Source organism: Haliaeetus albicilla, chromosome 6, assembly GCF_947461875.1.
Source record: "Haliaeetus albicilla chromosome 6, bHalAlb1.1, whole genome shotgun sequence".
NCBI classification, from domain to species: domain Eukaryota; kingdom Metazoa; phylum Chordata; class Aves; order Accipitriformes; family Accipitridae; genus Haliaeetus; species Haliaeetus albicilla.
In genome coordinates, this window is record NC_091488.1 from 40,823,970 (window position 1) to 40,851,739 (window position 27,770).

Consider the following 27,770-nt stretch of genomic DNA (forward strand, 5'->3'; position numbering starts at 1 on the left):
ATTTGAGTAACATAATTCTTTTACAGTATCTTAATGCCAATACTCTTAAGAAAGAGAGGAATACCATATCTTCAGAGAATCTTATGGAAAAGTAATCATAACAACAATCTGAAATACAGAATGAACACATTTAGTGGAAATACTGAATATGAACCCAACAAGTAAACTAATCATGCTAGTGAAGTCTCTTTCTTAGTGGATGACCTTCTAAATTCATCACTCATTTCCATTTTCAGAACTAGGGAAGTAATTGTCTTCCCTACCAATATCTTCTGCCATTTGAGCTATTCTGTCATGATCAGTACTCAGGCCACTATGTTAGTAATTTGTGAATTAGAAAAAAGTGGCTGTTCATTGAAGAGTGTTCGGTTTAGTTCCAACATAACACTCCTCTCATCTCCCAAATGTGTGCAACATAGTGTCAAGTGCATCAAAGTAATGCCTAGAATTGACTGACAAAACTAGGATCTCCAAGGCAAGAACAGCAAAGGGAAGACTGATCACAACAGCTTTTCCAGGAAAAACTGTGGCATGGCGTCAGTCACATTTTCCAAAGGAATAACAGGAAACCTGTTTCCTTTCCCAATGAAGAAGGCAAAGCAGGGGAAAAAAGAACTGTAGAGACTCATCAGCAAGCACAGGTGTTTAAACAGACCTAGTGAGCTTTGTTGCCCCCAAATCTGAAGAAATCCTCTGAGAAATTTCTTTCTATAACCTCCCTTCCCAGTGTTGTTGAACCATTCATGTTGCTGGTGACAGTCCTTGTGGAAGATTCTGCTCCGCTGTCAGATCAGACACTGAGTTGTAAATTACGTTTTCCTTCTGCACATAAGTAGTATAAGGTTCCACTTCCATTGTGTCATCCTAGCAAAACAAAACCAAAAACTGTAAATACAAGGAGTGGTTTAGTTTGGCAAGACTCTGCAAGTCTTTTGTATGGACTGAAGAATGTAACTGGGAAATAGTGCTCCCAGATTTATTCCTCTTGGACTCGAGAAAAAATGCTCTATTGCTTTTCCTACCAAAGAACATGCATTGCTTTTTCTGTCAAAGATTTGGAGGGTAAAGGTGAGGTATTGGTTCACCTGCCTCCTTTTTTTCCCCTTCTACCCCACTTATTTTGGCCTGAAAAAAAGCATATTAGGGTCTAATTCTCTAGAAAGAGCAAGTAACATGCTTGCTTACTAATAGCTTTCTTAATATTCCCCAAATGATGATATTGCCTCCCTTCCTGAGTACTGTTTGTACAGCAGTTGTGGTCAGCATACATCAGGGAGATGTGGTGGGACTCCTTGCTAAAATAAAGGATGGCAGTTGCTGAGCCTTTGCTGTTGTTGCCTTTAATGTTTGCTCCAAGTCAAAATTATGGTGATGATAGGCTTTGTTTTGTCCTGAGATACAGCTAAGAGCAAACATATACGACACTGTAGCACCTGCTGAGAGCAGAGAGTAAAAATCTAATGGTTTCCCTTTACTGACTCTATTTTCAGGGCTACCAGACGATCCCTGATTTGGTGATGGTCTAATTTGCATAATTCTCCTTACCTGTGGGGAATGTGTAGGAGCAGTTTCAGGAGGTTTGGTTTTGAGGCACAGTCTGTGAAAAAGAAAACAAGTATTAAAGCAAATTCCTTCCTTAATCCTAAGTTTGGCTGGATCGCAGCCTGGTTTCTCTACTCACAAGCTTATAAAACATTTCTTTTTCATGTCATCAAGAGTAAAGCCAAAAAGCCTTCTCATGTCTTTCTCTCCTTGACTTTTGATCCTGAAATTATGGCACCCTGAGTTTCTTTGGAGGTCTTTTCTCATGTTTGTTGGAGCTTAAGCACAAAATGGAAGCAGAAGATTAAAATCAAAGTCCTCTGGAAGGATGTACAATTTGCGTTTAGTGAAATTGTATTAAACTAATTCATCAGCTCTGAGGGAGAAGGTGTGGGAGAAAAACAGTTTTGGAATAGGGGAAGAGGGGAACATAGCTGAGATTTTCAGTACAGATGCTAATTCAGCCTTTCTCTGCACAAATTTTTTCTGTAGTTTTTCCTTGGAATTGCTTTTTCCTCCACAGCAAATCCTAAAGGGGCTAGAGTCCAGCTTCACCCACAGAGCTTTTTTATAAATAGAGATACAGTCTGCTGTGTCCTGTGTTGATACAGCAGGATAGCACCAGTCAGTCCTCTGGCACTTGATAGAACTTATTAGGCAGCAGAACCAACCCCCTGATCTAAACAAGAGAGACACTGACAGACTATCACAGTATCTGAAGAACAGCTTAACTCTGCCAGTTTCTATTAGAATGAAGACCTCCCCTTTAGTGTAGCAGGCAATGCAACGAGGATCCTCTGCCAACTTCTGCCCATTTGCGTTTTACTCAGGTGCATTATTCAGTGAAGATGTGTGCAATGCACAGCGTGTGCAGTATAGAAATACTTGATGTAGTTAATTCAGTTATTCATAGCAGCACAGACTGACAGAATCATATGATTTCAAGACACAAACAGTACTTAAAGATTTCTTCTAGCACTAGACAATCTTTCCTTAGCATGCTATCATACATACCCGTCACTGTGGAGCTTAAAATAGTAAATGGCAGCCATGAAGATGATAATGCTCAGGAAACAAAGAGTGATGGAGACAGGCAGGATAAAGCCATTGTTGTCTAAAGACAAAGGGTTAGTCTTAGTTATATCTTCTTACTGCTCAGTTTCTTTATTATTTCAGTATAAGATTAAAGCTACTTTAGCACATACATACATTTTCAGCATCCTTGTAAAATAAATATAGTCCCCTTCAGGAGAAGGGAAAGTCAGTAATGAAACTTGTCTGAGAAACACAAACAGAGTCTGTGTCAGAGACAAAAGCAGATCCCACAAATCCCACAGTGGACACTCACAATATTTTTTCACTAAGCCATACCTGAGCTCCCCTCAGGGACTCAGCATATCTCAGTACTGCAACTCGTGTAGTTCTCAAAGGCAACAAAAAAAAGCAAAAACCAGAAAACAAATGTCATACAGTGTCAGACATTTCACAACTCAGAAGTAAGTGCTTTATTTGTTTCTGCTGGCCACACAAGAGTTAGTTCTCTTTCTCTCTCTTACCATGCTCTGAGCAAGAGACTTTACATTTACATCTAAAAAAATTTTGCTGATGTTCTGCTTCCAAATGATTATTTTAACACTAAGATCATGACTGCTTTGTCTCTGTTTCCAACAACGTTTCCACTACCAAAAGAATACTACCACACTTATGTATATCCCTCTTAGGGAAGAAACCATTAGGAAATAGTGTCTACAACTAGAACAAACAAGCTGGTGATGTTTCTGGGCAAAGGTAGTTGGGGGTGGTACTCTTGTCTATATATGACTTCAATGAAGGTTTCTATAGGTTTTATAGATTTTCCTTCCTAGAAGGAACAGTGTGCACAGCAGGCTAACCAGGATTTTGAATGCTGAATGCACAGAGGGAAGCTTACCTGGGGGATGACAGGCTATGGTCATGCTCTGGTTCCCAGCTGGGTGGGACACAATGCAGGTTGTATTAGTCACGTTGGTGCTGTATGCGGTGAACGTGCTGAGAACAGTCACTGTCCCGTTGTCATGGCCCTCTTCCTTGGGGGTGGAGTTGCTCTCTAGGACCCACAAGATCTGGGCAGCCGGCTTCCCCACCATTGCCTTGCACACAGGGTTCCCGTGGTCATCACAGTACATGGTCAGCCTTGGGGGCACTGCACAGCATCAGGAAGGGGAGATGCATGGAGTTAGTTGGCCACCGTTGGGATAGGATGTTTTTGTTCTCTACCCAGAATGAACACAGTGAAAAGAGAAGAATCAGGTTGGAGGTGCCGTCCCATTAGAGCGGCATGGGCGAGAGACACAAGAGGCAAAGGTCGTGCCTCTTTTTTCCTTTTGCACAACTCTCCCCCATTCAGGTGAGTTACCACAGTCGTGTACCATTAGAGGAGGTTTCCCTGGAGATGGCAGTAGGGAATTATCCCAAATACAGGGCTGAATTAGGCTTTTGTCCTAAGCAGCCATCACACACATGGTTTAAAATGTATTGGAATGCCAGCGCAAGAGGAAATGGGTCCATTCCTGCTGTCTGGATAAGAACATCCCATGTTTGATAGAGTATCTCAGCACTTGGAAGTGTTACTCTCACATGCTTTAGTTCTCTTAAATTAGGGTATTAATGATTGATTCTACAGGATAACCGGAAGCATATGCAGAATCCTCTGTTGGTATATTGGAAATTGCTTCACACCTGTTGTTTCTAACTAGACAGTGGAAAAGGGGGCAGCAGCAGGGAGAAGAGTTTTGGGAAATAAGGAGAAGGGAGAAATGGAGCTACTATCAATGAAATGCATGACAGTTTATCCCAGCAAGAAAGCTCCTCTTCTTTCTGCATACTTCCTCCGGTGTATGGGGCGAGGAGCTTTGTATGTCCAAGCCCAGATGTGGTCCTTTGGAGAACTGTAAAATGAGGAAGGAGTCCCTTACCTAGCACGGTCAGGTAGTATGTCGTGTGGAAATTCCCTTCTGTTGCTACTACTTCGCAGGTGTAGTTTCCCTCATGGTCTATTCCTACTTGCCATATCTCTAGGGCAGGATCCCGATCTGGTCTGAATTTCCAGTTCATGCTGTCACTGCAGTTTGTTCTGTCTGTCTTGTTCTGATCAGCCCTGTAGCCCAAGGTGCAGGAGCCTCCAACCTTGGGGCTTATTTTCCATGTTACCATAGTTATATTTGGTTTGGAAGGGCAGGTGAGCACACAGCTGTTACCTACTGTCGCTGACATGCTGTTGTTCCCTGAAGGAGAGAAAGAAGAAGGATGTGTCAGAAGGTGCCCAGGGATGTCACTCATAGCCTTGGAGTTCTGGTCTGTGCTTCACACAGAAACGTCTGCACTGTTACACGCCAGCGTGAGGCCCTGTCTGTGCTCATCTGCAAATTGCCTGTCCTCTTGTATTACAGCTGTGGATTATGGAGCCAGTGGCCTGTCACAGCCTACCCCCTCAATACTCACAACAAATTTCCCACTGGGGCTCATCTTAGTGGATAAGACAGATATTGGAGGAAGACCCTACTCCTGCCCATTGTCTTAAGCAGTTCAGCATCTGAATAGTGTGCTTCTATTGGCAGATCCTCCAGTGGGTTGCTCACAGGGCTGTTACCATTTACAGGCTGAAATGATAGAAATTTGACTATTGGGTTTGGCCACATGATAATTACTTTTCTCTGGAACTGTTGCTACCAACAAAGTGAACAACTTTTATTTCTGCATTCATACAAAATCCAACACCATGGGCAAAGGCCTTGTTGACACCTCTCAGACATGACCACAACGCAAATAATAATGCTGGAGCTTTGTGTAGGAGGACAGGTTTTTGCCTTATGTTTCAGGGGTGTCTTTTCATTTTCTGAATCTTTGTGAACACATATGTTCACACTACGAGTGTACACAATGTGTACATATGCATTCACACTGTGATTGTACTTCTTTTACTGCAGTAGCCCCTACAGGACATGAATGTAAGTCCTACCCATCTTTGTGCCAGGCATGCAGCTATGGAGGTGTAAAATATGCCCATATCCCTGGGCCTCTTGCTTGCGAGGCTAAGATTGCAGAGAAACTTTATTCAGTTGATGTATCAACTGTGTTCACTCTCTGATAGTGAGTATGTCTTGTTCTTGAATTCTGTTTTGCATTTGCTTGGAAACATGTTGGGTTTTTTTTTTTACTTTCTTTCTTTCTATGACAGTGACTCTTCTTTTGGGTTTTAAAAGATGACTCTTGCTTGCAGTCAGGCACAATACCTCCTCTCTTTATCTTTTCATGATCCATGAACTATGTACCTGAAGCTAGATTTCTGCATGGAAAAGCTTGGACCTATTTCTCTTGTCCTTTTTGAAAGTTACCATATTGGCCATTGAAGGGCAGAGAGCCAGACCACTATTATGGCTCCTCTGTGTGCTGTGTTTGTTCAAGACAAGTTACACCCTCAGGATTGCCTTTTTTTTTTTTTCCCCTTATGTGTCCCTGAATTTCTTCTTAGCCAAGAAACTAATTTGCCCAGGTTTTCTTTTTCCACAAGCTTTCAGGGCTGATTCTTTTTTGCACATATTGAACGTAAGTCGTGCTTGCACTCTTTATATTGACCAGATTTGGTACCCCTCATCTGCCTGTGTCTTCAGCTGACACATGCAAGGGGTGAAGTTTCTAACCCTGAGATTCATTTCACTATGGCTTTGACCCATTGAAGTCTCTCAGCATGATGCCACCTTTGGGACAGTTGGTTCTTTTGCTTTGTTTCAACTAGTCAAATTGGGACCTTTTCCTTAATAAAGTATTCTGTGACAGGTTTTGTTCACAGTAAAGGTACATGTGGGTAAGCACTCAGAGATGAAAGAAAGGTTACCTGTAACTGTTCTTCAAGATGAATTGCTTATATGTGCATTAGTGTTGCCTACACTTATATATGCAGCCCACCCTCCTTTGTGAGGCACTTTTGAGACTGAGAGAAAACAAGAGTCTGAGGCACAGGTTGTAAACCAGTGTGAAGAGTAGGTGAGGGAATGGGACTTTTGTGTCCTCTGGGTCCTGCTGAAATTAAAAGCAAACAACCCCCCAAATCCACAATGTGTGTGTATGTATAAATATCCACCTGAAGACGACCTGTTACAGATAACCTGTCTTTTTCAAAATCTCCTAGGTGCCACAATTAATGAGTTAATAGGAGTAATACCCATAGCTGTAGTCCAAGCCAGCCTCCATTTACCACCTCACTCGTTTCCTCTTTTAATAGGTGACCATTACACTTTCGGACTGTAAGCCACTGATCTCTGAGTGCTCTGTGTCTCTGGTGGAACCCCAAGTTGCTCTTTCCTTGGGCTGAGTAATGATTTTAGTGGCATTCTGAGAGCTGTGTGTGAGGAGAATATCAGAGTACTACTCTCAAACCATGCATTAATCTGGAAGGACAACAAAAGTTAACAAACCTGATTTGTACTGACAAATGAGTTTTTCCCAGATTATTCCAAATACGTTAAACCCCTGCCCAAACCATTCAAGCAGATATACTAGAGAGGCAATTGAAAGTTCAGCTGGAATAAGCAAAGAATTAGAAGACCTAAGTTTTGCGTGATTAATCAAACCTCTGTCAAAGTCTTCCTCAGAGGTACCAAACTTGACTTTGTTGTGTTTCTCTGTCCCCCCCACAGAGCTGGAATTCTCTTACCTCTGCTGGCTGGCACAATGTGAAGCGCAGTTCCTGAACATTCACAACACTATAAGAAACGGTCTTAATGAGCATCAACTTCAAATTATTAGTCAAATCATTACTATTAGCCTCTTTGAGAAAACTACAGTTGGTTTTACCTTGATAGCGCCTGAAATCTCATTATCTTCTGGAATCTAGGTGAATGAACCATTCCAGCTCAACCAGTTTTCCTGCTGTTTAACTGTGTTCTTGAGAAATGATTTCTAACTTGCAAGATAAACACAGTTCACTCCATTTTAACTACTTAAAGATTCCTTTAAAGGTTTTTGCCTTTTCATTTTGCTGCTTAAGTATCCTTTGGGTGAAGACATTTCCAAACCTAGGCCTAGCTCCTGCAGATTGATAGGAGGTGTAGCTGCAATATTGCCCCACGCTACACTACACCATACAGTGCTGTAATGTATTAGTTACTCTAGCTGTATAACATGGAAATCAGAGTGTAATTCAAAGAAGTTTTTTTTTTTCTGGTAGAAGAGGAAAATTAGGTGGGGATAGTATTTCACTGAAGCCATCCACTTCCCATTTTTATTAAAAAAGGAAATAATACTTAACTTCCTGCTGCTCAGTACTGCCAGGATTCATCAATTAATGTTTCCAAGCACAGCTGAAGAAGAAGAGTGCTATCTATTCACACCATTTTCTGATACACAAATTACCCACCAGCCCCACAAATGCTTGTTTCCTTAATTCAATTGTCAGCAGTGTTCTGTGATACATTATTACACTGGAAATGTTTTTAAATGACAAATGCTTTCTGCTTAATGGCATTTCAAGAAAATGTGGGGGGTGTGTTTTAAACTCAGATGATTTTACCAGGAGAGGAACTGAAAAAAGCCTTTCGTGTCATGATGGTTTCTGGATGTAAGTTCTATAAATGTCTCTGAAAATTGGAGAACAAAGTGTTTCCTCTCCCAGTTTAACACTGCCTAGAGCCTCAGAGCTCATGTCATCAGTATGGCTGACCTCATCTGGAAATGACTAAGCAAACCTAAGCATTCAAACCACCCTGTCTGTTGGGGCTGGGGTTTCCTTGGATAATGTTTGCAGGAATGAAAATGTGCATATTTAACTGTGTACACTTTCATTTACATATTAAAGCAGTATCATTTTACTTGTCTTTCAACTCTGCATCTCCTAAGCAGCCTATTGCAATGTGCAAGTTCCCCAACATAATGGCTTGTGTACTTCAAGACTGTACAGAAAGAGGGAGTGAAAGTGGTGCTTTCTGCTATGCCTTTCTGTCATATTCTCCCCTGAATGAATCAGGTACCATTCACTTCAAATGATAAGCCACATCAGTCAGCTTAAAATCTGCTGAATCATGTTTAAGTATAATTTTAGGTTTACAATAAATTTGTAGAAGGATTCTGAATTCCCCTGTGTCTTCTTGTTAATTTAGAAGGCTTTTAGCAAGGCAGGAGTTTTTTCCCCAGATGGTAGATTAATTAGTAAAAAATCTTCTTGTTTGTTGTATCCTTACATACACCTTGCTACTATTGTAAAGAGGCCTTATAAACATAATAAAATTAAACTACTTTCACTTTACTGCCCTCTTTCTTTGCTAGAGTGCAGGTAAGTGGCATTAGCGTAACTATGAATTGTATACTTTCTTCCTTGCTTTGCTTCTTTTCTCATGCATGCTGCTAGAAACATGATCTTTAGACTTCTTTTACAGAAGAAGAATGCGTACGCCAAAAATCCTGAAAGGTTTGGTTAATTTGTATTTCTGAAATGACTTTGAAGACCTCCTCTTAAGGTAGAGCAGGGAATATGTTATCTCTGTAGAACAGACATATAATATTATGAGGAGGTTTTATCCTATATAATACCATGTTAGCCTGTTAGCGTTCTTCCAAGAACTGTCTAAAACTCAGACTGTCTTTGTGTTGAAGGCAGAGAAATTAAAAAGAAGGTAAGGGAGCAAGGTGTAACTGCAGAGCCTGCACCTATTTTGATCCTCTTCCAGTTCAGTGTGGCATGGAAGCATGTTGTGATGGCAGAGTCCTGTGGATACCTTCTACGCTGAGTGCCAAAACCAGCATAGCCAGGCTGATAGTTCTGCTGGCCTTTTGCTCATTAGCCCTGCTTGTCAGCCATGTGGATGGTTATAGTGCTTCCATTTCTATAGGTGCTCACTCAACACAATCAGGTGGTGCAGAAATCTTCCAGCATGCTTGCTATTCTCCCAAGAAAGCATATGCAAAAAGAGAGCTCTGCTTCATTTTACCACAGAGCATAGTACCAAATTCAGATAATTTAAGGTTTTGACCTGTGTGAGCTAAAGTCTTGTCACTCACAAGCAAAATAGGACTGGGCCTGGGTAATACTTGATGAGAAGCTTCCACACCATAAAGAATAGTGTCAGCCATTTTCATAACAGTTTCTGATGAAAAGAGGATTTGCCTTTCTTTCTGTTTCAATCTAAAATATAGTCTAATGAAATGTCAATACTTGCTGGTTTTTACCACAGATTTAGCTTTATTTAAAAGCAGTCCAAAACGTATATTATCAAGAATTAATCTGTAAATAGCTATGGGATCCACCAGCACAAAGGCAGTTCTTTAAATAGAAAATATCCTCATCCCTATCCTGTCCTTCCTGGTCAGCCATAGCATTTCCTTCAATTTGGAGATGTTGATAGGACCTCATGTTGGGCTGAAGTTGGACATGCCCTGCTTTCTCTTTCTAGTGAGCATACCAAAAGCCATCTAGTCTTTAAAAGTAGGTTTTATTAGAACATAAACCAATATGCTAGAAAGTGATAGCTCTTTAGGGAACACAGAATTGCTAGCTATACTCATGAAAAAAAAAGGCCTGAAAATAAATCTCCCCTGCTTTCTGTGCCCCTACAGAACAGGTTCTTTCCCCCAGTCCTCTCTTCTACTCCACCAGCTTTCGGTGACTTGTCAGGGTGCACAGATTCCACATGATCTCTTCTGAGCTCCTTTTGCCATCACTTCCATAACTTCTTGTGGGTCTGCTCCAACCAAGCCCTTTGCCAGGGTCTCCCCATCTGCTTGCTTTGCCCTCCTTATGCTGCCTGCCCCAGCCTGCAGTCTTGGGTATGTACTCCACAGCTCTGAAGGAAGACACAATCTCCCCTTCCCTCCAGGAATTTCACTAAACCTAAAGAGTGTGTGTCTGCTCTGCAGGAGAGCTGAATAGACAAAAGTAGTCCACTCTGTTAAAGAGGAAAGGTTCAGTGCTGCAAGTGTTTTAGTTCAGACCCGTCACTGTTTTCTGGAATGGTGCTTTCATACTGTAAAATGGCTAAAGTCGGTTGCTAAAGTTTCCTCTGTGATAGCTGATTGGTTTATGACCAGTACATTAGGGCCTATATGCCATACACATCAGCATTTATCAATTCAAACGAAGGCTTGGTAACAAGCCAGTATGTTGCACAGCTGCTTCTCTCAAGGTGAAATCCTGTGTTATAGCTGAGCTGAACTGACAGCTTGCTGTAGCTGAAAAAGGGGATAACCAGTGCAGCAAAGGCCTCAGTCTCTGTGGGCCTGCAGAGAACAAGAAATTTGAAGAGGTGTGAGCTACCAAGCTCATCTCAGTGAAGTGATAACCATCGGACGATAATTAAATGTCAGTAGTGTTAACTATTTCATTGCACACAAGAGAGATGAAATGAAGGATTGTGTATCTACACATTTATGGTAAATAAATTTTCAGTCTTATTCTTCACAGATTAGTGGACCCTGGAAAATGGCAATTTTTGTTAGCCAGAAGGAGCAGAGCTCAGGAGCCCAGGATTACATGCTGTCTGTCACACTGATGTAGAAAATAGGCGAGTCAGGCTCTGGGAGTTCTGTACAGCTCTGGGCTGAACCATCCTATTTGGGTTGCGGATGCAAATCCATCATGAGCAGGTTTCACCTTGGAGACTCATTTGACAGGTGGGCAGGGTAGGAGGCCTTTAGACTGAGGTCCTCCAATTTGACTCCAGCCTCTGAAGTTCATCTAATTATAACACCAATAATATTATGCCATCCCTCATTGTCTCTCCTTGACTGTTGAAGAAGATTTTAAGCCATGTCTGAGGAGGTTCTCAAGCTCTAATTGAGTGCATTGAGTGCACATTCCAATGCACTGACAGATTCCACTTTTCTGTTTGAAAATGGACATAACCTCTCTCAGGAAAAAACAAACTCAGTTGAGGAGTTCACTGGTTAACTGTTGTCATGCTAAGATTACTGTAATTGAAAAAGATTGGGGGGAAGACTTTGCTCTGGTTTTTTTAACGTGGTTTATGTAGTGTGTCTGACAGCTCTCATGGATAACTAGTTGCACCAGTTCCTTTACAGCGTCACTTCTTTAGTCATTTCTCCTGTTTCTCAGAGTCTTTCTCACAGTAAAAGGAAAAAGAAAGATTTTAAAAACAGGAAAATTTGATTGTGAAGCCACTAAAATTTTCAGGGGAATCACTGCAAAATCAGAGACAGCTACACAGCTTGAAAGTGCTTTTGATTGCTTTCAAATAGAAAAGATTTCCAGCCTCTGTTATTCTTTATAGCAGGTTTTAACTCACAGTAGTAGTTTTTCTTGCCCCCCAAATGACTCAGGTTCCATGACAGCCTCTTCAGAAATTTAGTTGTTATAGAGTTTTTCGCACTGTAAAGAGACTGCTTTACTTTCTCAAATATAATCCTATCGTGTCTTTATTTCTTACAGTAACAATCTACCACAGTGTTTTGGCACATCTCCCCCGCCAACACACTGCAGATTGTGATGTATTAAACTTAGAGGTGTAATGAACTGAAACAATGAACATACCACAAGTAAATGACTAACTGTATCTTGGAATGAATATATTATATGAGTCATACCAAGTCATAATCAAAAAGGCCGTACTGGACGCTTGGAAGAGGCCACATACAACAGGCTGAGCTCTGCATCTGTTCTCCCCTTCTACTGCCACAAAGTGCCTGTTACACTTAGCAAGGCTTGTCTGGAATGAAGTGAAAGATAAACAAATAGAAGTGCTTTGTACTATGGTAGGGATTGCTAAAGTACTGACAGAATTTTATAGATGGTGGCTTTGTGACTCTGAAAACGTAGCCACAACAGCACAGGATAGAGTGTAGGCTGAAAACCAGCCCTGTGTGTTGGGTGAGTAGTAAGCAGTTAGACTACTCTGATTTTCATTATAGAAATACATGAACTAGCTGGCCTGAGCTCATGTGACTGTTTCTTGAAGTTGCGATGACAACTTCATCAGTGTGGACATAACTTTAAAAGGACACAATAAGAGACATACCTTCATTGTTAGTTTCCCATTCACACTCTTTTATCCGTACTCGTCATTATTTCTTGAAAATATCTCCTATTCCCATTTCATTCTATGTAGGCTTTTTTCCTGTCTTCAGAAATTCCTTTCTTCATCATACTCAAGTTCTTCTTTTGTTCTCCTTTAAACACATTTCTTTTCTGCCACCATTACTATGTCATTTGCAGTAAAAATGTCTTTCCTGCTGTCTCATACAGGCTGAAATAGCAACCTTAAAACACAGCCAGAAAAATACACTTTGTCATTGTAAACTCTGGTTTTCCAGTATGAAGTGCCTGCAGCATGGCTGGATTTTTTTTAGATTGCAAAGTTCAGTACGACTTCATATGTTGCAGAGAGGTGAGCACACTGACAGAACTTAATAATGAACCCAAGGTTTCAGTATTCCCATTCAAGGTGGAATATACCATTGCAGTTGCCAGTTCCTAGTTTTTAGTTTTACTATGATCTTTTCAGTCTCTTTAGCTTTCTCCAGTATCCTTTCACACAGTCATTCAAGACAGCTGATTTTGAAGGCAAAGTAAAGATGTTAAAGCTCAGCTAGTTGAGAGATGCAGTTTGATACAGTGTCCTCCTGAAAATCATAAATTAAGCTGAAAAATAGAAGGCAACTGGAGGGAAACATGATGGATAAAGAACTGAATTAAGGAGAGAAAGCAAAAGGCAGCGTTAAAAGGAGGTGTCAGCTTGAAGGTAGCTTGCTAATGTTTCTCAGCAGATGATTTTTACGGTAATTCTGTTTAACGATTTTAGTAATGGCATTGGCATTTGTATCAGGAGCTTGTGAGGAAATTTGTTGAAAGCCAGAAGAGTATAGCATTAATATAAAGAATGGAAATGTCACACAAAAAGAACCGGGTGACCTTGATGAGTAGAATGGTAGATATGTGCTGAAATTCAGCAGCTCAAAATGTAGTAAAAATAAAAAAAGGTAGTACAACAAATTTAGGCTGGAAATCAGAATAGAGAATACTGCCTCCATCAGGATTAAAACCAGCCTTTCAATACGGTGTGTGCTTTTTTTGGTGCTCAGATTGTTTATGAGAAGCATTGCATGATACAATGCCAGCAAAAAAAGGCGATTCTATGCAGTGATGTAGGGGTCCTTTCTGAGGTTTTGTTTCTACCCTCACGTAAATGGGCTATGTCTTGATAGAAACATGACTTTGTAGAAAACAGAATGGGTACAATTCTGTAATGAAGGAATTAGTTGGTGTTTAAATGATGTGTTAGAGTCATCCAGCTTGCAGAACAAACACTGTTGGCCAAATTCTCAACTGATAATAAATCATCACTGAACTTAACAAGCTGTCACATATCATATCAGTCCGGCTGTAAACTTTAAACTTGGTATAGCAAATTCTGTGTGCAAAGTAAGCAGATCTTTGTCCTTGCAGAATGTGAGCTGGAATGGTTGAGGGGGAAAGGGATTTACAATGGATGCCAAAGTGCCTTGGGTAACATTTCTTTTAGGGTAGCACTGTGATATCATGGGTTACAAAGTGCAAAGGCCCCCCACTTCTCAGTATAGAAACAGATACAGAACATTTTATATTCTGTTTTGCATGCTGAACTTGGCCTTTTACTCTCTTCATGAGAAGAAGAATAAAATAAGTCGCACTGCTTATTTATGCTTAAGTGGCATTTTCCTGCTATTCTAAACCAAAATAGATCATTGACTGCGAACACTAGGTTGTGTGCCCTCTTTTTCATACTTTGCAGAGAGCAGATAAGGGACTGCTGTGAAAACATGCTTATGACCTCACTTTTAGATGGTTAAAATTTCAGTCATACTTTAGTGCTTAGCTTTAGCATAGTACTTTTCTTCCTAGCGTTTTCTTACTCAATACAAAGATAAGGTAGCATAAGAACATTCCCTACACTTCTTTCTTATGAATGATTGTACCTCTAAATACAAAATATATCAGCTGTGAGTTTTAAGTAGCATATAATTCTACAAGTGCGTTCCCAATTAAAGAAAACCTGCTTTGTAGTCATGGAGTATGTGGTCAACTTGCAAGACTGAACTTCCTTGTTTCCATGATTTTGAAATTAGACACATTCAGACATTGTGTTTGGACCACAGCAAAGTAAAACACTAATATCACAAGGACATGCTTTGAAGATTGTACTAGGGCAACTTAGATGTCTTCTGAGAAAATTTTTCCTTAATAGTACAGAATTCTGTTTTAAGCATTCAGGTTAGAAAAACAGGCTGTTTGGATTCAGGTGCTTTTAGGGTGAAAGAGGTCAGAATGATTCCAGCACATAGACCCAAAGGAGCAGCAAAGAAATAGTGAAATGGAGACAAATCTAAGTTTAGCAGAATAGTTTTTTAGGCTATGATTTTTTGTATCTGGAGCAAGAGTCCATGGTAAACTAGAATAGGAGGCAATAGAGACAGGAGCAGTGAAACACACTAGGACAGAGAAAGTAAGAAGGCAATAAAAAACACTAGTACACTAGTGAAAGAGAATTTACAAGTTGTATTAAAGAAAGAAACTAAATGAAAGCAGTAGCATTGAAGAAAGTTATGTATGCAGGTAAACTTGAACTCTAGCCAGGCTGCTCTGTAAATCTACTTCACTTTTATTCACTTCATACACCCTAATACCAGCACTGATGCAATGCCACTGAGTTCAATTTTTTACTATTGATAAAACTGAACAACCATAGAGAATCACATCTCATTACTGACAACGGACTTCTTGCAGCTTCCTCTGAAGCACTTGGTCATATCTATTGTCACAGGATACAACTGCAGATGCAGGACTTTTACAGTCCAACATTGCAAATATTAATCCAATAAAAAGAGATTTGTTGCATGAACATCTCATGGAAGATCTTTCCCTCTGTTGTCCCCTTTCCTTTGGAGTATGTACACAACCACCTGAGGTGTCCTGCCTGCTTAGTTAAACTAGAAAAGTCTTCAAAGTGTTACTGAAAAGATTTAAATTTTGAGTCTTTTCCACTGCTACTATGAGGATTGTCACAGAGGGATTGTTAGTACAGATCATGCACCAGCAGCTTCAATGGCATATTATCCAACTCTACTTGGGGGCAGATCTGGGTATGACAACCATGAAGTGACCTCAGCCTTTCTTCTGAGCTGTCCCTTCTGCTGTTGTAAACATTAACCAAACAACACAAAACAACATGCTAAGGAAATGTGAAGGAAAATGCTAATGCAGATAAAGACTGGTTACACACAACAGTTTTTGCATGACCTTATTTCATTCAGAGTAGCTTACTCCAGTCTTCAGAAGGGGAGACATAGTTCCTTCTGACCTTCATACAACACAAATTCTCTGGATAGAATACACACATTGGATCAGCTTGACACATTTAGCCTGTGAGCTCTGAAGAAAAAAACCTTGTCACTACATCTTGCTCAGAACAGCCACCCTAATATTGAAGGAAACAAGTTTAAGAACAGTGTTAGCTGAAAACTTCCCATCAAGTGTGGGATGCTTTTTATTTGGGGTGGGAGGGGAAGGTTCAAGCATGAAATTAGATTTTAACTGAACATCTTTTTCTGTGTTCTTTGAAGGGGAATATCATTGATTCACCAAGACACCAAGAAGTTAAAATCCAGTTACCTTTTGGGTGAACAAAAAGAACTTTTTGGCATTGGATTTTTTATAATATTTCCAGCAAAGTCCATTTTTAAAAAGAATTTTTGCCAGTAGGATTCCCCTCTCTGTCCCCCATTTTCTTCAACATTTTGTGATGTGTCCATACTCCTTTACTTTTTGAGAGCAGCTGTATTCAAAAATGTAGACCATCTCTGATGCTACCATAATCTGTCTGCATGACTCTGAGCAAGTTCCTCAGTATTCTTCCGAGATAGTTCTTAACCTACAGAATAGGGACAGGCTTTTTACCTCCAATGTGCCTGTTGTGAGGTTACCAATGCAAAGTTTAATAATGTTTGTGAAGTATTTCAGTTTTTTCCAGTGGGTAGCACTGAGGTAACCATTTTAGGTCCCTCATTTGATCAGCCAAACACATCACAGATGGGTGTTCCCTCACTGCCAACAACGACTGCATCCGTTTTGCTTGGCTAAATGGCATCAAGGAGCCACTTCTATTTTCTGGCCAAGTGGAATGGAATAACTCATGTCCATGCAGTGTATTTCTACCTGCCCATAATAAGAATGGACACATACACGTTACCTATTATTCAGAGATGTCCCTAGTTTAATGTGGATCTCACAGACCTATCTGCCTTGTCCCTCTATACATAGACAGTTTAGGTGTCTGGAACCGCTGCTGAAATCCCTAGTTCCGTTACCAAGTCTCCTGACTGCTGCATGGTGTCTGGAAGAGCACAAGCTCTAGAAATGCAAATGAACGGTATGTGGGAGACATTAACTGCTGTAGCTAAACTATATGAAAACTAAGTCAACTACACTAAAAGTTGGTGCGAGAAAGCCTTAGGAGTGCCACTGTCTTTGGCACAAAAGCCTTTCCCACTCTTGATACTGACCATGCCCATTAGCCTCAGAAAGAAATTCCAGAAACTGCTTCCTACTGTCAGCACATCAGTGATATTCCACCACTCCTCAGAAAGATGTAAGAGATCCCTGCCCCATTTCAGACTATCTGCAGCCTCTCTTCAGCAGAAACCACATGCCCAAAAGCTTCAAGTTCACAAACACTTTCCTGGGCATATTTTTAATATGTCAAATGGATCAGTTTCTCAGGTGATGTGGATTTAGAGGTCTCAGTAAAAAGGCTATCTGCGACAACTGGTACATTCCCAGCTAAGGGTGACTAAATAATTGCCTAGATAGAAGTCACAGGCATAATGCCTGGCAGCCTTGTGACCACTAAGAAAAGAAGAGCAGGAGTGGATATTGGGGAAGCATGTTTTAGTTGTGGTCTGTAATTTTTAGCAATTAAAGAAAGTCAAAGCAGGATGAATAGCTTTTATGGAAAGAAAATATCTGTGCACATTTCACTTTCTTCCATCCCAACGGCTGATTGGTCCCAGTTAGACTCACCTACTGTTCTCATGACCTTGGTGATGGTGAGCAGCACAAAAACACACACAGTCTTCCCAGCAATCTTCATGTCGGCTCCTGCTTTCATGGTTCAGGCAGCTCCGTCACTTCACCCATCCCGCCGCCAACCTAGCTGTGGTCATGGGGAGTATTTCTTGCCTGCCAGTGCATCCTCAGCAGCCAATGTCAGTGTTTTCTCTCCCCCTTTCCCACTCCTCTCCTCTAGCTGTGTGTGCTCCTGATCGACTGGCTCCTCAAAGCTGGAGAGGTTCCTCCTTCTGACTTTTCATAGCACTAGGCTTCCTGTGCTGAGAGCCTAGGCGAACGCTGAGGAAACAGATTGAACAACTTTGCCTTCCGTTCATTGGCTCTCCTCAGGAGGCTGATGAGTGAAGATAAACCTTGCAGCAGAGCTCAGAGGAGGTAAAAGCAGAGGAGATTGTTCAATACTGAGTTTAATATCAAAAAGGAAATCTTAGTCTTGGGAAGCTAGAGAGAAATTTATTCTTCATATTTGTCACTGCTGCTACTACTATTACTGCTGCTGCTACTACTTCTTTGTCACTGCCTCCAAGAAAATTCCTCCTTATATCTCCCTCAAAAAAAAAAAGTCTCAAGTCTTCTCTGTAAGTGACATTTTTAATGATTTCTGCCTTCAGTAGCTACTTAGCTACTAGCAGCATAGTTCTCATCTTGAACAGCGAGGCTTTCCAGATCCTGGGGGGAGAAACTGAGTTTTGAGGGGAAAGGAAAGCCTGTTTTACATACTTTTCAACGTAAGTAATACAGAAATTGAAGCTGGCCCACATCTTTCACTGAAAAACTGTTTGTTTTTTTCAGAAAACTGTTATGTGGGGGTTTTTTAAATAATACTGTACCTGTTTCCCCAAGGTTTCTTTTCCTTTCTTAAGCCACAGCACTTGCCCAGCACAGTTCTGTGAGCCAGCAGTAGAGAAACAGCTGTTGAAAGCTACAAGTCAGAATAATTACCGCTGAGGACAGAGACATAAGAGGTAAAGACAGAAAACAGATCAAAGTTGGCAGGAAATTGAACTGCTCAGGAGCTAGGACTGCATACCACGTTTGAACATCGACAAGCTGTACTGATGACTGTAGTCTGATGCTCTGGTAATTTTGTTTGATCAGAGTGGTGTTCAAAAATGATCTGCATTGAAGTTCACGGGAACAGAGGAGTGTGAATTAAGGTCCTATCTAAATAAATAAAAAAAGACTGGTAATGCTCATATAAAGAAAATCGGGTAAGACAGAAATTCAGCTGGCTCTTCTTGGTCCCAGGATCATCTTATTGACTACAGATTTGTGTGGGAGGGTATTCTGTATATTTTTCCCTGCTTGATTTTTTAAATTCAGTTTAACATTTCGACACTTCTCCGCACTGTTCTGAGGTTTTCAATATGCTATTCACAGTAACACTCTGGTTTATTTTCTGAGTATTTACTGTTGATCTAGGAATTAGTAATGCTTGTGAATAGGTATCATTTTAGACAAGGGCATGGAGAGGAAGAAGAGGTGTATGTAAGCAGAGATTAAGATACAATGCTGGAGAGAGAAGTAGGCAACATGTAAGCAGTATGAGGCCTCAAATGTGAAAGAAAGAGTGCTCAAATTTGATGCAAAGACAAGAGGAAGCTAAGGCAGTGTAAATGTGCAGACATGTGGCTTATTGGATAGATGATTGCTGCATGAATGTGAAAAAATAAAAAGATGCAATGGGATAGAGATTTTGGAAGACAGCAAACTGCCTTCTAAATAAGAAAAGTCATAATTTAAGCTGTCATAATGAAAAGTCTCTGCCATTCCTGTAGGAATTAATTTGGAACCAGGAGTTAGACAGCTAGATTCTTTTGGTAGGCAAATATTATTTAAGATGTCATTAAGATGCTTTGGGAGCAACTTTCTGGTTGAAGCCTGGGTTTCTAGGAACAAGTGAGGGGCTCGTATGGGAAGTTGTGGTGGGTTGACCTGGGCTGGCTGCCAGGTGCCCACCAAACCGCTCTATCACTCTCCCCCTTCAACTGGACAGGGGGAGAAAAATACGATGAAAGGCTTGTGGGTCGAGATAAGGACACGTAGATCACTGAACAGTTACCATCGTGGGCAAAACAAGATGGTCTTTCAGGCAGTGGCATGGTTTACAGGGTATGTTTCTAGCCAACCGGTAGTTGCTTCCACCACAGTATGTAGCAATTGCCTTGGTATGTTCATGGCAGTGGTTATAGTCAATTCGCCAGGCCTTGCAGTATCGAAAACCCAGCCACCACCCTCTATTCCAGGGAGACTTTACTCATGTGGCTTGCTTGCTTGTGGTACATATTTCACATTCATGAGTGACCTGTGTGATGGCCTCCATGGTCAGGACCACCCCTCGATCACAAGCCCATCTGTATGTTTCATCTCTCCCTAGATGTCCCAATGTTTCGTAGGCCCATTGAGCTACAAATAGCTCACCCTTACGCTCCCAGTCCAGATCCACCTGAACTACTTCAATTTTGGCAGCCTTGTCTACCTGTTCATTGTTTCAATGTTCTTCAGTGGTGCGGCTTTTGGGCATATGAGCACCTACATGATGTACCTTTAGAGCGATGTTTTCTACCCAGGCAGCAGTGTCTTGCCACAATGCAGCAGCCCAGATGGGTTTACCTCTGTGCTGCCAATTGGTCTTCCACTGCTGTAGCCACCTCCAGCGGGCATTAGCCACCATCCATGAGTCAGTATAGAGATAGAGTACTGGCCACTTTCCTTGTTCAGCAATCTCTAGGGCTAGTTGGATGGCTTTCACTTCTGCAAACTGACTTGGCTCACCTTCTTCTTCAGTGGCTCCAATAACTTGTCGTGCGGGACTCCACACAGCAGCTTTCCACTTTTGATGGTTTCCTACAACACAACAGGATCCATCGGTAAACAGCATAACGCCTTTCATCTTCTGATAACTCATTATATGGTTGTGCCTCTTGGGCATGAGCCACCTTCTCAAGCAATGCTCCAAAATCTCTGCCTTCTGGCCAGTCCATGATCTCTTCCAGGATTCCTGGGTGGTTGGGTTTCCCCAGCTGAGCCTGCTGCATGATCAATACTACCTACTTACCTCATGTAGCACTCATTGTGTGATGTGTAGAGGGGATGTCTTCTTTGAACATCCAGTGTAGCATGGGCAATTGTGGTGCCAAGAGGAGATAGGCTTCTCTACCAACAATTTCTGAAGTGGCTTGAACCCCTCATATGCTGCTAATGTCTCTTTTTCAGTTGGGGTGCCTTCATCTCAACCCACGAGTTTTCTCACTTTTACTCTTCCGATTCTCTCCCTCATCCCACCAGGGAGGAGTGAGCAGGTGGTCATATGGTGCTTAGTTGCAGGTTGGGGTTAAACCACGACAAGGAGGGAAACTTGTCAGGGTTTGCTGGCTGCATCAGTCAGAAATGTAGTATGCGTTTCATGGAAAGGAGGAGAAGGAGAGGGATAAACTGATTGTGATAGCTACAGCTGAAGCCTGAGAGGTGGCTGAGGATGAAGATGTTGCCAACAAGGTGCCATTAGAGATACACTTTCAGTAAGTGCACATTTCCACACAGCAGCAGAGAAAACTCAAGCATTGTTTGTTTAAGGTGCTATGCAGAGCCATCACAGCCTTCCTGGAGACTGAACTTTCCCTGTCTTCTTTGAGAACAGATCTGGGCTCTGCCTGTGGTTTTCAGTGTGGGTTATTGCAGACCCATTTTATGTTGATTATCATAATGTCATCAGATATTATTTGACAAAGGCAGAGTCTGTGATCTGTTCTGTTTGAAGTGGTTTTACTCAGCCTTAAAGTCCTTGCTGACAGCAGATTCCATGCTAATAACTCATTCAACAAGAAGTGCAGGAGCTGTAAAGCTGGATTTTATTTATCAAGGTGCAGACAGAAATTAAATTCTTTCCATTAACTTCATTTCCAATGATGACATGAATATCAGAGTGCTGGAACCTCAGCTGGAACAAACTTTTAAGCTGGCCCAGTTCTGTTGACTTCTCAAGGAGCTACCATGACTTTCTGCATGTGAGAATTCTCCTTGCTGTCTCTATGTCAGCTGAGAATCCCAAATCTTGGGACCACACAGATAACTCAACAGGCTGCACATAAATGAGTGAATCCAATTATCTCTGGAGCTGAGAATGGTTCTGGAAAAGCATCATGATTCTCTGTGTACTGACAGATATGTTTTACTCACTGAGTAAGTGTTCACCCAGCAATGAAATACAATGGGTTTGTCTGGCAATTTGGCAAGGAAGTGAAATTAAGGCTGTATTACATTATGCAATGGCCTAGTCCAATGTATAGGACATTAAACCCACTTTAATTCTTTCAGAGATAGCAGTGTGTTTCGCACTTGTCAGTGAATTTCCTGCCCTTTGATGACCTGTCTTAGAGCCTAGAACTTGTTACATTTATAATGAAGGAAAAATAATTTCATAAGTTTTATTTGCATACTCTGTAACAAAATATATTAATTTTGCATATGGGGGTATGTGAAAGAGAAAGCAAAAGTATTGGATAGTATCACTTCTTGTGTGGGCAGATGCAAAACTTCTCCTACATCTACCTTGCTGATGCACTTTACTCTGACTGGCTGTTCCTCCAACTACTCCAGTTCTTAACTCTAACGGAGTTCCTCCAGTCTACCTGGAGTATGATTGACAGGTCTGCCCAAAATTTGATTGAATGGTTGCAATTGCAGACTCTGTAATTTCAGCTCTTGCTTTCGGCATGCCATGAAGGGGAGTGTGCAGTGGTCATTTCCTAGCCCATTGGTCCCACCACATGGCAAGTCCCCTAGTACAATGGCACAATGCAGTAGGCTGGCTAAGGAGATAAAATTTATAAACTTTGTGGCAGTAAAGTGACATAGTATGCTTATAAAGCCGCTTCCTGGTTGTTCTGTGGTTGGGTGTTGTTTATTCCTGGAAACACCCACACACCTGAAAGTCCTGATGAGAATATGGTTTCTTTTACACAGCTCCTACTGGAGGGTAAGTAAGGCTGAGGTGGAGCTCACATTCCCAGAGTCCCTCTCCCTTCAGGGAAGCTTGCATTTAATAGCAAGACTGAAATTGCAGGATTGAATTCAGAGCTGTTATGCACCCTTTATACACATGCATAGGTAAATAAAATATTACTCATGTTTCAAAGTACTTCTGGGGGTGCTGGGTGTAGGGGCTAAATGTACTAAACATTTCCCTGCAGCCTAGTGTGACATTCTGCTTCCCATCACTCCTTGGATTCCTGTCTCAATAGCTTCTGTGGGCCATGTCCATGCTGTGCAGTTGTTGACAGTGCAAAGCTCCCTGAGCTGGCTTTGAGCTAGCTTCAGAAATGGAAGCAGTACAGTCAAGTCTGCACAGCACTGCACGTAGCCAGCTTGTTTATGCAACTAACTGCTACCCGCTGGGGATGAGGGATTCCACCCAGTGCAACGCAATGACGTATCAGCTTACTTGGAGCTAGTTCTGGGGTCACTGACATATGCAGAAGGCACACAGTTCTTGCTAGTATGAAAAGTTGTGGCTCTCTTGAAATCGGCATTAAGATCACTAAAATGCATGATGCTTATCTGCCCTGAACTCCTGCACAGGCCACAATGCCTAGGAGCTTCACATTGTGATTACGTTGTGGTTACGTTCTAGCCTACCTCCCAGCAAGGCTTCCCTTGAACCCTGCTCCAGATTGGGCAAAGAAGACTGGGCTTACTTGGAGAAGTGCATTGAGGGCGGATGACTGAAAAGAGGGGAGGAAGTGACTCAGAGGACCGGATGAACTGAGACAGATGTTTGGTGAGACGAAAGGAGCAGGAACCTCCAGATGAATCCTAGCTGCCTTCTGTGCTGGAGGTCCAAAGCATTGGGGTCAGCCCCTCTTTTCTTTGGTCAGGAGGTCGCACAGAAATAAGTAATTGTTAAGGGTCTGCTTGAACAATAGGAAGAAGATGTTTCACTTTTCTGATTCCTTGAAATGCTGAAATCCTTGGCTTGAGGAATTAACAGGATAACTTCACTTGACAGCAAAGCCTGAGGCTATTTTTTTTCCAATGGGGATGCTCCCTAGCAATCTCCCAGTCTAGGGTGGATAAGCTAAGGATATGAAGGACGAAGTTCTGCATTTGAACACCATTTGCAGCACTTCTAATGATATGGCCTGGAAATCTGCTAGCTCAGCTAGGTTGGGACCAACCTCTGCACTACCCTTCATGTCGTGCTGTGTCTATTATCCCCAGTGTGGCTGAACAGAATGCTGTATGTGATATGTACTCTATTAAGTAGCTGGAGTAAGGAAACATGAGAAATCTGTGGGAAATTCTTCCCTGACATAAATCAACGGAGGTTAGTGGCACAAGCTGGTGTATGGAGACATTTGCAGGGTGTAGAGGCATTTATTTCATTTTCTGCAACAGATACTACACATGTAAGCAGAAGCAGGAGATTATTCTGCCTGATTTGGGGTTTGGACAGTTATTTTTGTCTTATTTTGCTTAGTAAACAGCAGTAAGGCTGAGAGAAGATTATTCTAATAGAATGGATATTTCTAGTGAAGAAATTGAAGTCCAGCGCCAGATCATTCACAGAAAGGTGCAAGACATTTTCTAATATTCAGGAGATAAGTATTGGTTTAAATGACAGTATATAAAGCTTAAAATCTGTTTCAGTACTGCGCCTGCATTGTTCTAATTTCTAATGTTTCCACAGTTCATGATTATCTAATGTTTTATGGAGTCTTGCTCGTTTTCTTATTTTAGTAATACTAAATAAGTGATAAGCAATACTAAATGGTGATAAGGATGTACGCAGCCCATTTATGCAGTGAAGGAAAAGTTGCTTCCTTTTCTTGCCCTGAAGTTGGTATGAGGCGAGGTGAAGCATCCTGCTGGTCTTGCATTGTGAGGATCAAGGGAAACAGAAACTAATTTGTAGTCATAATAATAATTAGCTACCCAAGCTTGAATACTAATCTTTCTGCCTTTCTTCTAAAAACTCTGGTTTCTCTCCCTTTCTATTCTGACTGCATTTAACATCACCTGAAGAAAAACCAGAAGGAAGTAAAGAGAAGCATATGATTCAAGTCTGAAATATATGATGGTCGTGGGATTTGCTAATATATGACCAGGTTTTTAAGGCCACTCTGAAATGATAGACTGCAGTTTAGAAGGGATTTCTGTGCAAAATATATTCTCCACTACACTTGGAGAAAGATATGGAACTGAAAGTGTTGGCAGGTCTGAATGTTTCCTGTAACTTTAAAAAGCTACAGTCTTTCCAAAGTGTGGTCAAGGGATGCAGTAATGAACCTTGTATGTGTGGGTGTGTGTTTTGCTCTTTTTACTGTCTACAGATAATTTCAGTCAATCATGGACCGCTTACATGCAGGAACATCACAGTATTGATTAAAAATATATGCTAGGTTCATTGTCGCTTTCTGCACCTGCATCAAAAAGGCTTCCCAAAGACAGCTATGCTTCCACAGAGAATTAGCAAAACCTCAAGCTGGCCATTTAAAATTATTCATTTTCAGCATCTTTCTTACTTTTGGACACTAGAGAGGAAATCTCTCTCAGTTCCTCTGGTTTATTAGCATAGCCTGTCTTCTCTGTGAAGTTCAGCTTACCACAGAGACATCCACAGGAATCTCACAGCTCAAGAACATTCTTAAACTGTATAAATTACATTGAGATTCACCATGACATTCATCCATCAGGAACACAGCAGTCATGGAGGGTTGAAATTAGTCCTTTTCTCATAAAACAAAAAGCCATCAGGAATCCATGCTAAATCAGCATTGTATTAAAACTTTTGGACTGAGGTAAGTGGAACTTCAGAGGACAGGAGATGGAGGCAGACATCTTTCTTCCAGCCTCACTAATCTTCCCCCATTGTCCAAGTGATCTGTTCTCACAAGTGGGGTATGGGGGCTGCAGGACATTTTCCTAGGGCACTTATTTCCACAGCCAAAGCAACTAGTGTAGAAGTTGCTGTGACTCCCTCCTTCTCTCTGACTCCCTCTCCGTGGCAACACCCTATTCCTGCTCCCCTCTACTCCTGTGACCGGCTGACATGATAGCTCTGTTCTCCTACATTGCTTAGAAAGTGCCACCAGCTGGGATATAGGAGTCTTCATCTTCCTTTGCACTGATGGAGCAGAGAAGACATGAGAGAAAGAGAGATGGCATCCCATTTCACAAGATGGATTGTTGAGATGAAAGGAGAGACAAGAGAGGCTGAGTGGAGCACAAAGTGAGGCACGGTGTGCAGAGCAGGGCACTGAGACAGTGTTGTATGTACTATGTGATGCTGCATTAATCTTAGTGGCTAATAGCTGCAACCAGGACATGATTGTACTATGTGCCTGTTTCCCAACAGTATTGAGTGCAGTTTTGTCTAATCTGATTGAGTGGTGGGATTAGAAATGGAAAGAAAGCTTTTCTTTTTAGGTTCACCACCATCAAATTGACCAAGACCATTCAGTGATGTATCTTGACCTGAAAAGGCCAAACTTTTCAAGCTAAATGGGGACAAATTCATTAGTTTCAATGGAATTTTGCCTCAAGGTTTGAAGCACCTTCTGTGAAATAAACTGACAGGTTATCTTGATTTGCACACATTCATTTCCTCAACCATATCAGAAATCCCTTTTGGGAAGCACTAATCCTTTAGTTAGATAGCTAGAATAGCATATAAACAAACAACTAAATGGAAATATGGGAGATTAAAAATGTGATCTGATCACCACATGCAAATATCTGCACAGGGGAAAAATGCAGGTGGTAAAGGACTTTTTCACTCAGTGAAAATGGTGCAACACCCACCAAGCTACAGCCAGTCAAATTCAAACTGTAAATCAGGCATGTATTTTTAACAGTGAGCATGACTAAGCATTGGAACAAACTACTGTAGGAAGTGATGATTCCCATGCCTTGTTTCCTTCGGGTAAAGACTAACTGCCGCCTTAGAAAAAGCGCTTTACTGGAGCCTGGGTTATCTCACCACAGAGAATGAGTACTAGTAGTACCTCTACTGAGATGAAGAACAGGATACACATGAAATTTGAAACACCCTTTATTCATACCTATTCACTTCTCCCAGGATCAATCTTAAACACCTTAGTGAACTGTATAGCATTGATGAACCTCATCTGTAGGTGATTAAGGGAGGTTATGGGTTGTCAGCTTTAGGCTTTTACTCTGCAATACTCTTGATTTTTCCAGTGAAAGAAAGGTCAGCCATAAATTTTGGAGGTTTGGAAATATTCCATATTATTGAGGTAACTTCTGTGCTGCAATGTGATCAACTCCTGTGCCACTAACTTTCAGAAAAAAGACAGAATTTATACTTAATAGAGGAAAATCCTGATCCAGCTGAAAAATATTTAGCATTTGAGGAGTCCCCCACAATGGGATTTTTCCTTAGATTTATGTGGCAAGGTTTAGTAGTGGGGTGATGAACCCACTGTAGACACAGCTGAGCCCATCAGCAAAGCTGGTGCTGCCTCTGTGAAAATATGTTTAAGAAAGGGCAGAGAACACCACAGAGGGAACAAAAAGAATGAGAGACAGCAGAGGAAACACCAAGGTCAGAAGAGGAAGAGGAGGGGTGTTGCATGGTGCCAGAGCAGGTATTTCACTGCAGCCCATGGAGAACCTGCATGGAGCAGAGAAAAGGTGTGAGGAGGAAGAAGTATCAGAGAGAAACTTCTTTGTACTGACTGTAACCCTGCCACCCCCCTGTGCCTCTGGGGAGCTGGGAATGAAGTTAAGCATAGAAAAGGGAAGAGGAAATTGTTTTAATGTTGTCTTCTTTTTTCCCACTACCCAAATCATTAATTAAATGCTTATTTTAATTGGCAATAAATTAATTTTCCCCAAGTCAAGTCTGTTTTGCCCATGAGGGCAATTGATAAGCAATCTCCTTGTTTTCATCTTGACCCATGAGTTTTCTCACTCCTAGTCTTCCTATTTTCTCCTTCTCTGCTGCTGAGGGTGTGGGTAGTAAGTGAGCGGCTGGGTGTGCATTTGGTTGCTAGCCAAGTCTAGTCCATAACAGCTGTGTTAGGCATCAAATAGTTCAGTTATAAGTGGTTTAATTAAGATGTGCAGAATCCAAAAGAATCTCTAGTATAACTCCAGAAAGGTCAGTTTATTCATGAAGCCT

General features: G+C 41.4%; 1 protein-coding gene and 1 long non-coding RNA gene across 2 annotated transcripts in view; one reads left to right on the top strand and one right to left on the bottom strand.

Moving 5' to 3' along the window:
* The window catches only part of LOC138685720 (uncharacterized), a 32,058-nt gene extending 24,779 nt beyond the window's left edge, over positions 1 to 7,279 (top strand). Inside the window, exons 5-6 of the long non-coding RNA XR_011325124.1 lie at positions 3,803 to 3,928; positions 7,218 to 7,279. This is a non-coding gene — a long non-coding RNA (uncharacterized lncRNA). The remainder of the gene's footprint in view (positions 1 to 3,802; positions 3,929 to 7,217) is intronic.
* On the bottom strand, positions 716 to 17,852 carry LOC104316087 (cell surface glycoprotein CD200 receptor 1-A-like). Its single transcript, XM_069785757.1, has 6 exons — positions 17,579 to 17,852; positions 4,497 to 4,805; positions 3,473 to 3,724; positions 2,557 to 2,656; positions 1,546 to 1,597; positions 716 to 864 (listed from the first exon to the last, which is right to left on the bottom strand). Exons 1-6 carry the CDS (start codon positions 17,664 to 17,666, stop codon positions 742 to 744), a joined length of 924 nt encoding a protein of 307 aa, XP_069641858.1. The 5' UTR covers positions 17,667 to 17,852; the 3' UTR covers positions 716 to 741.
* Positions 17,853 to 27,770: the final 9,918 nt, after the last annotated feature.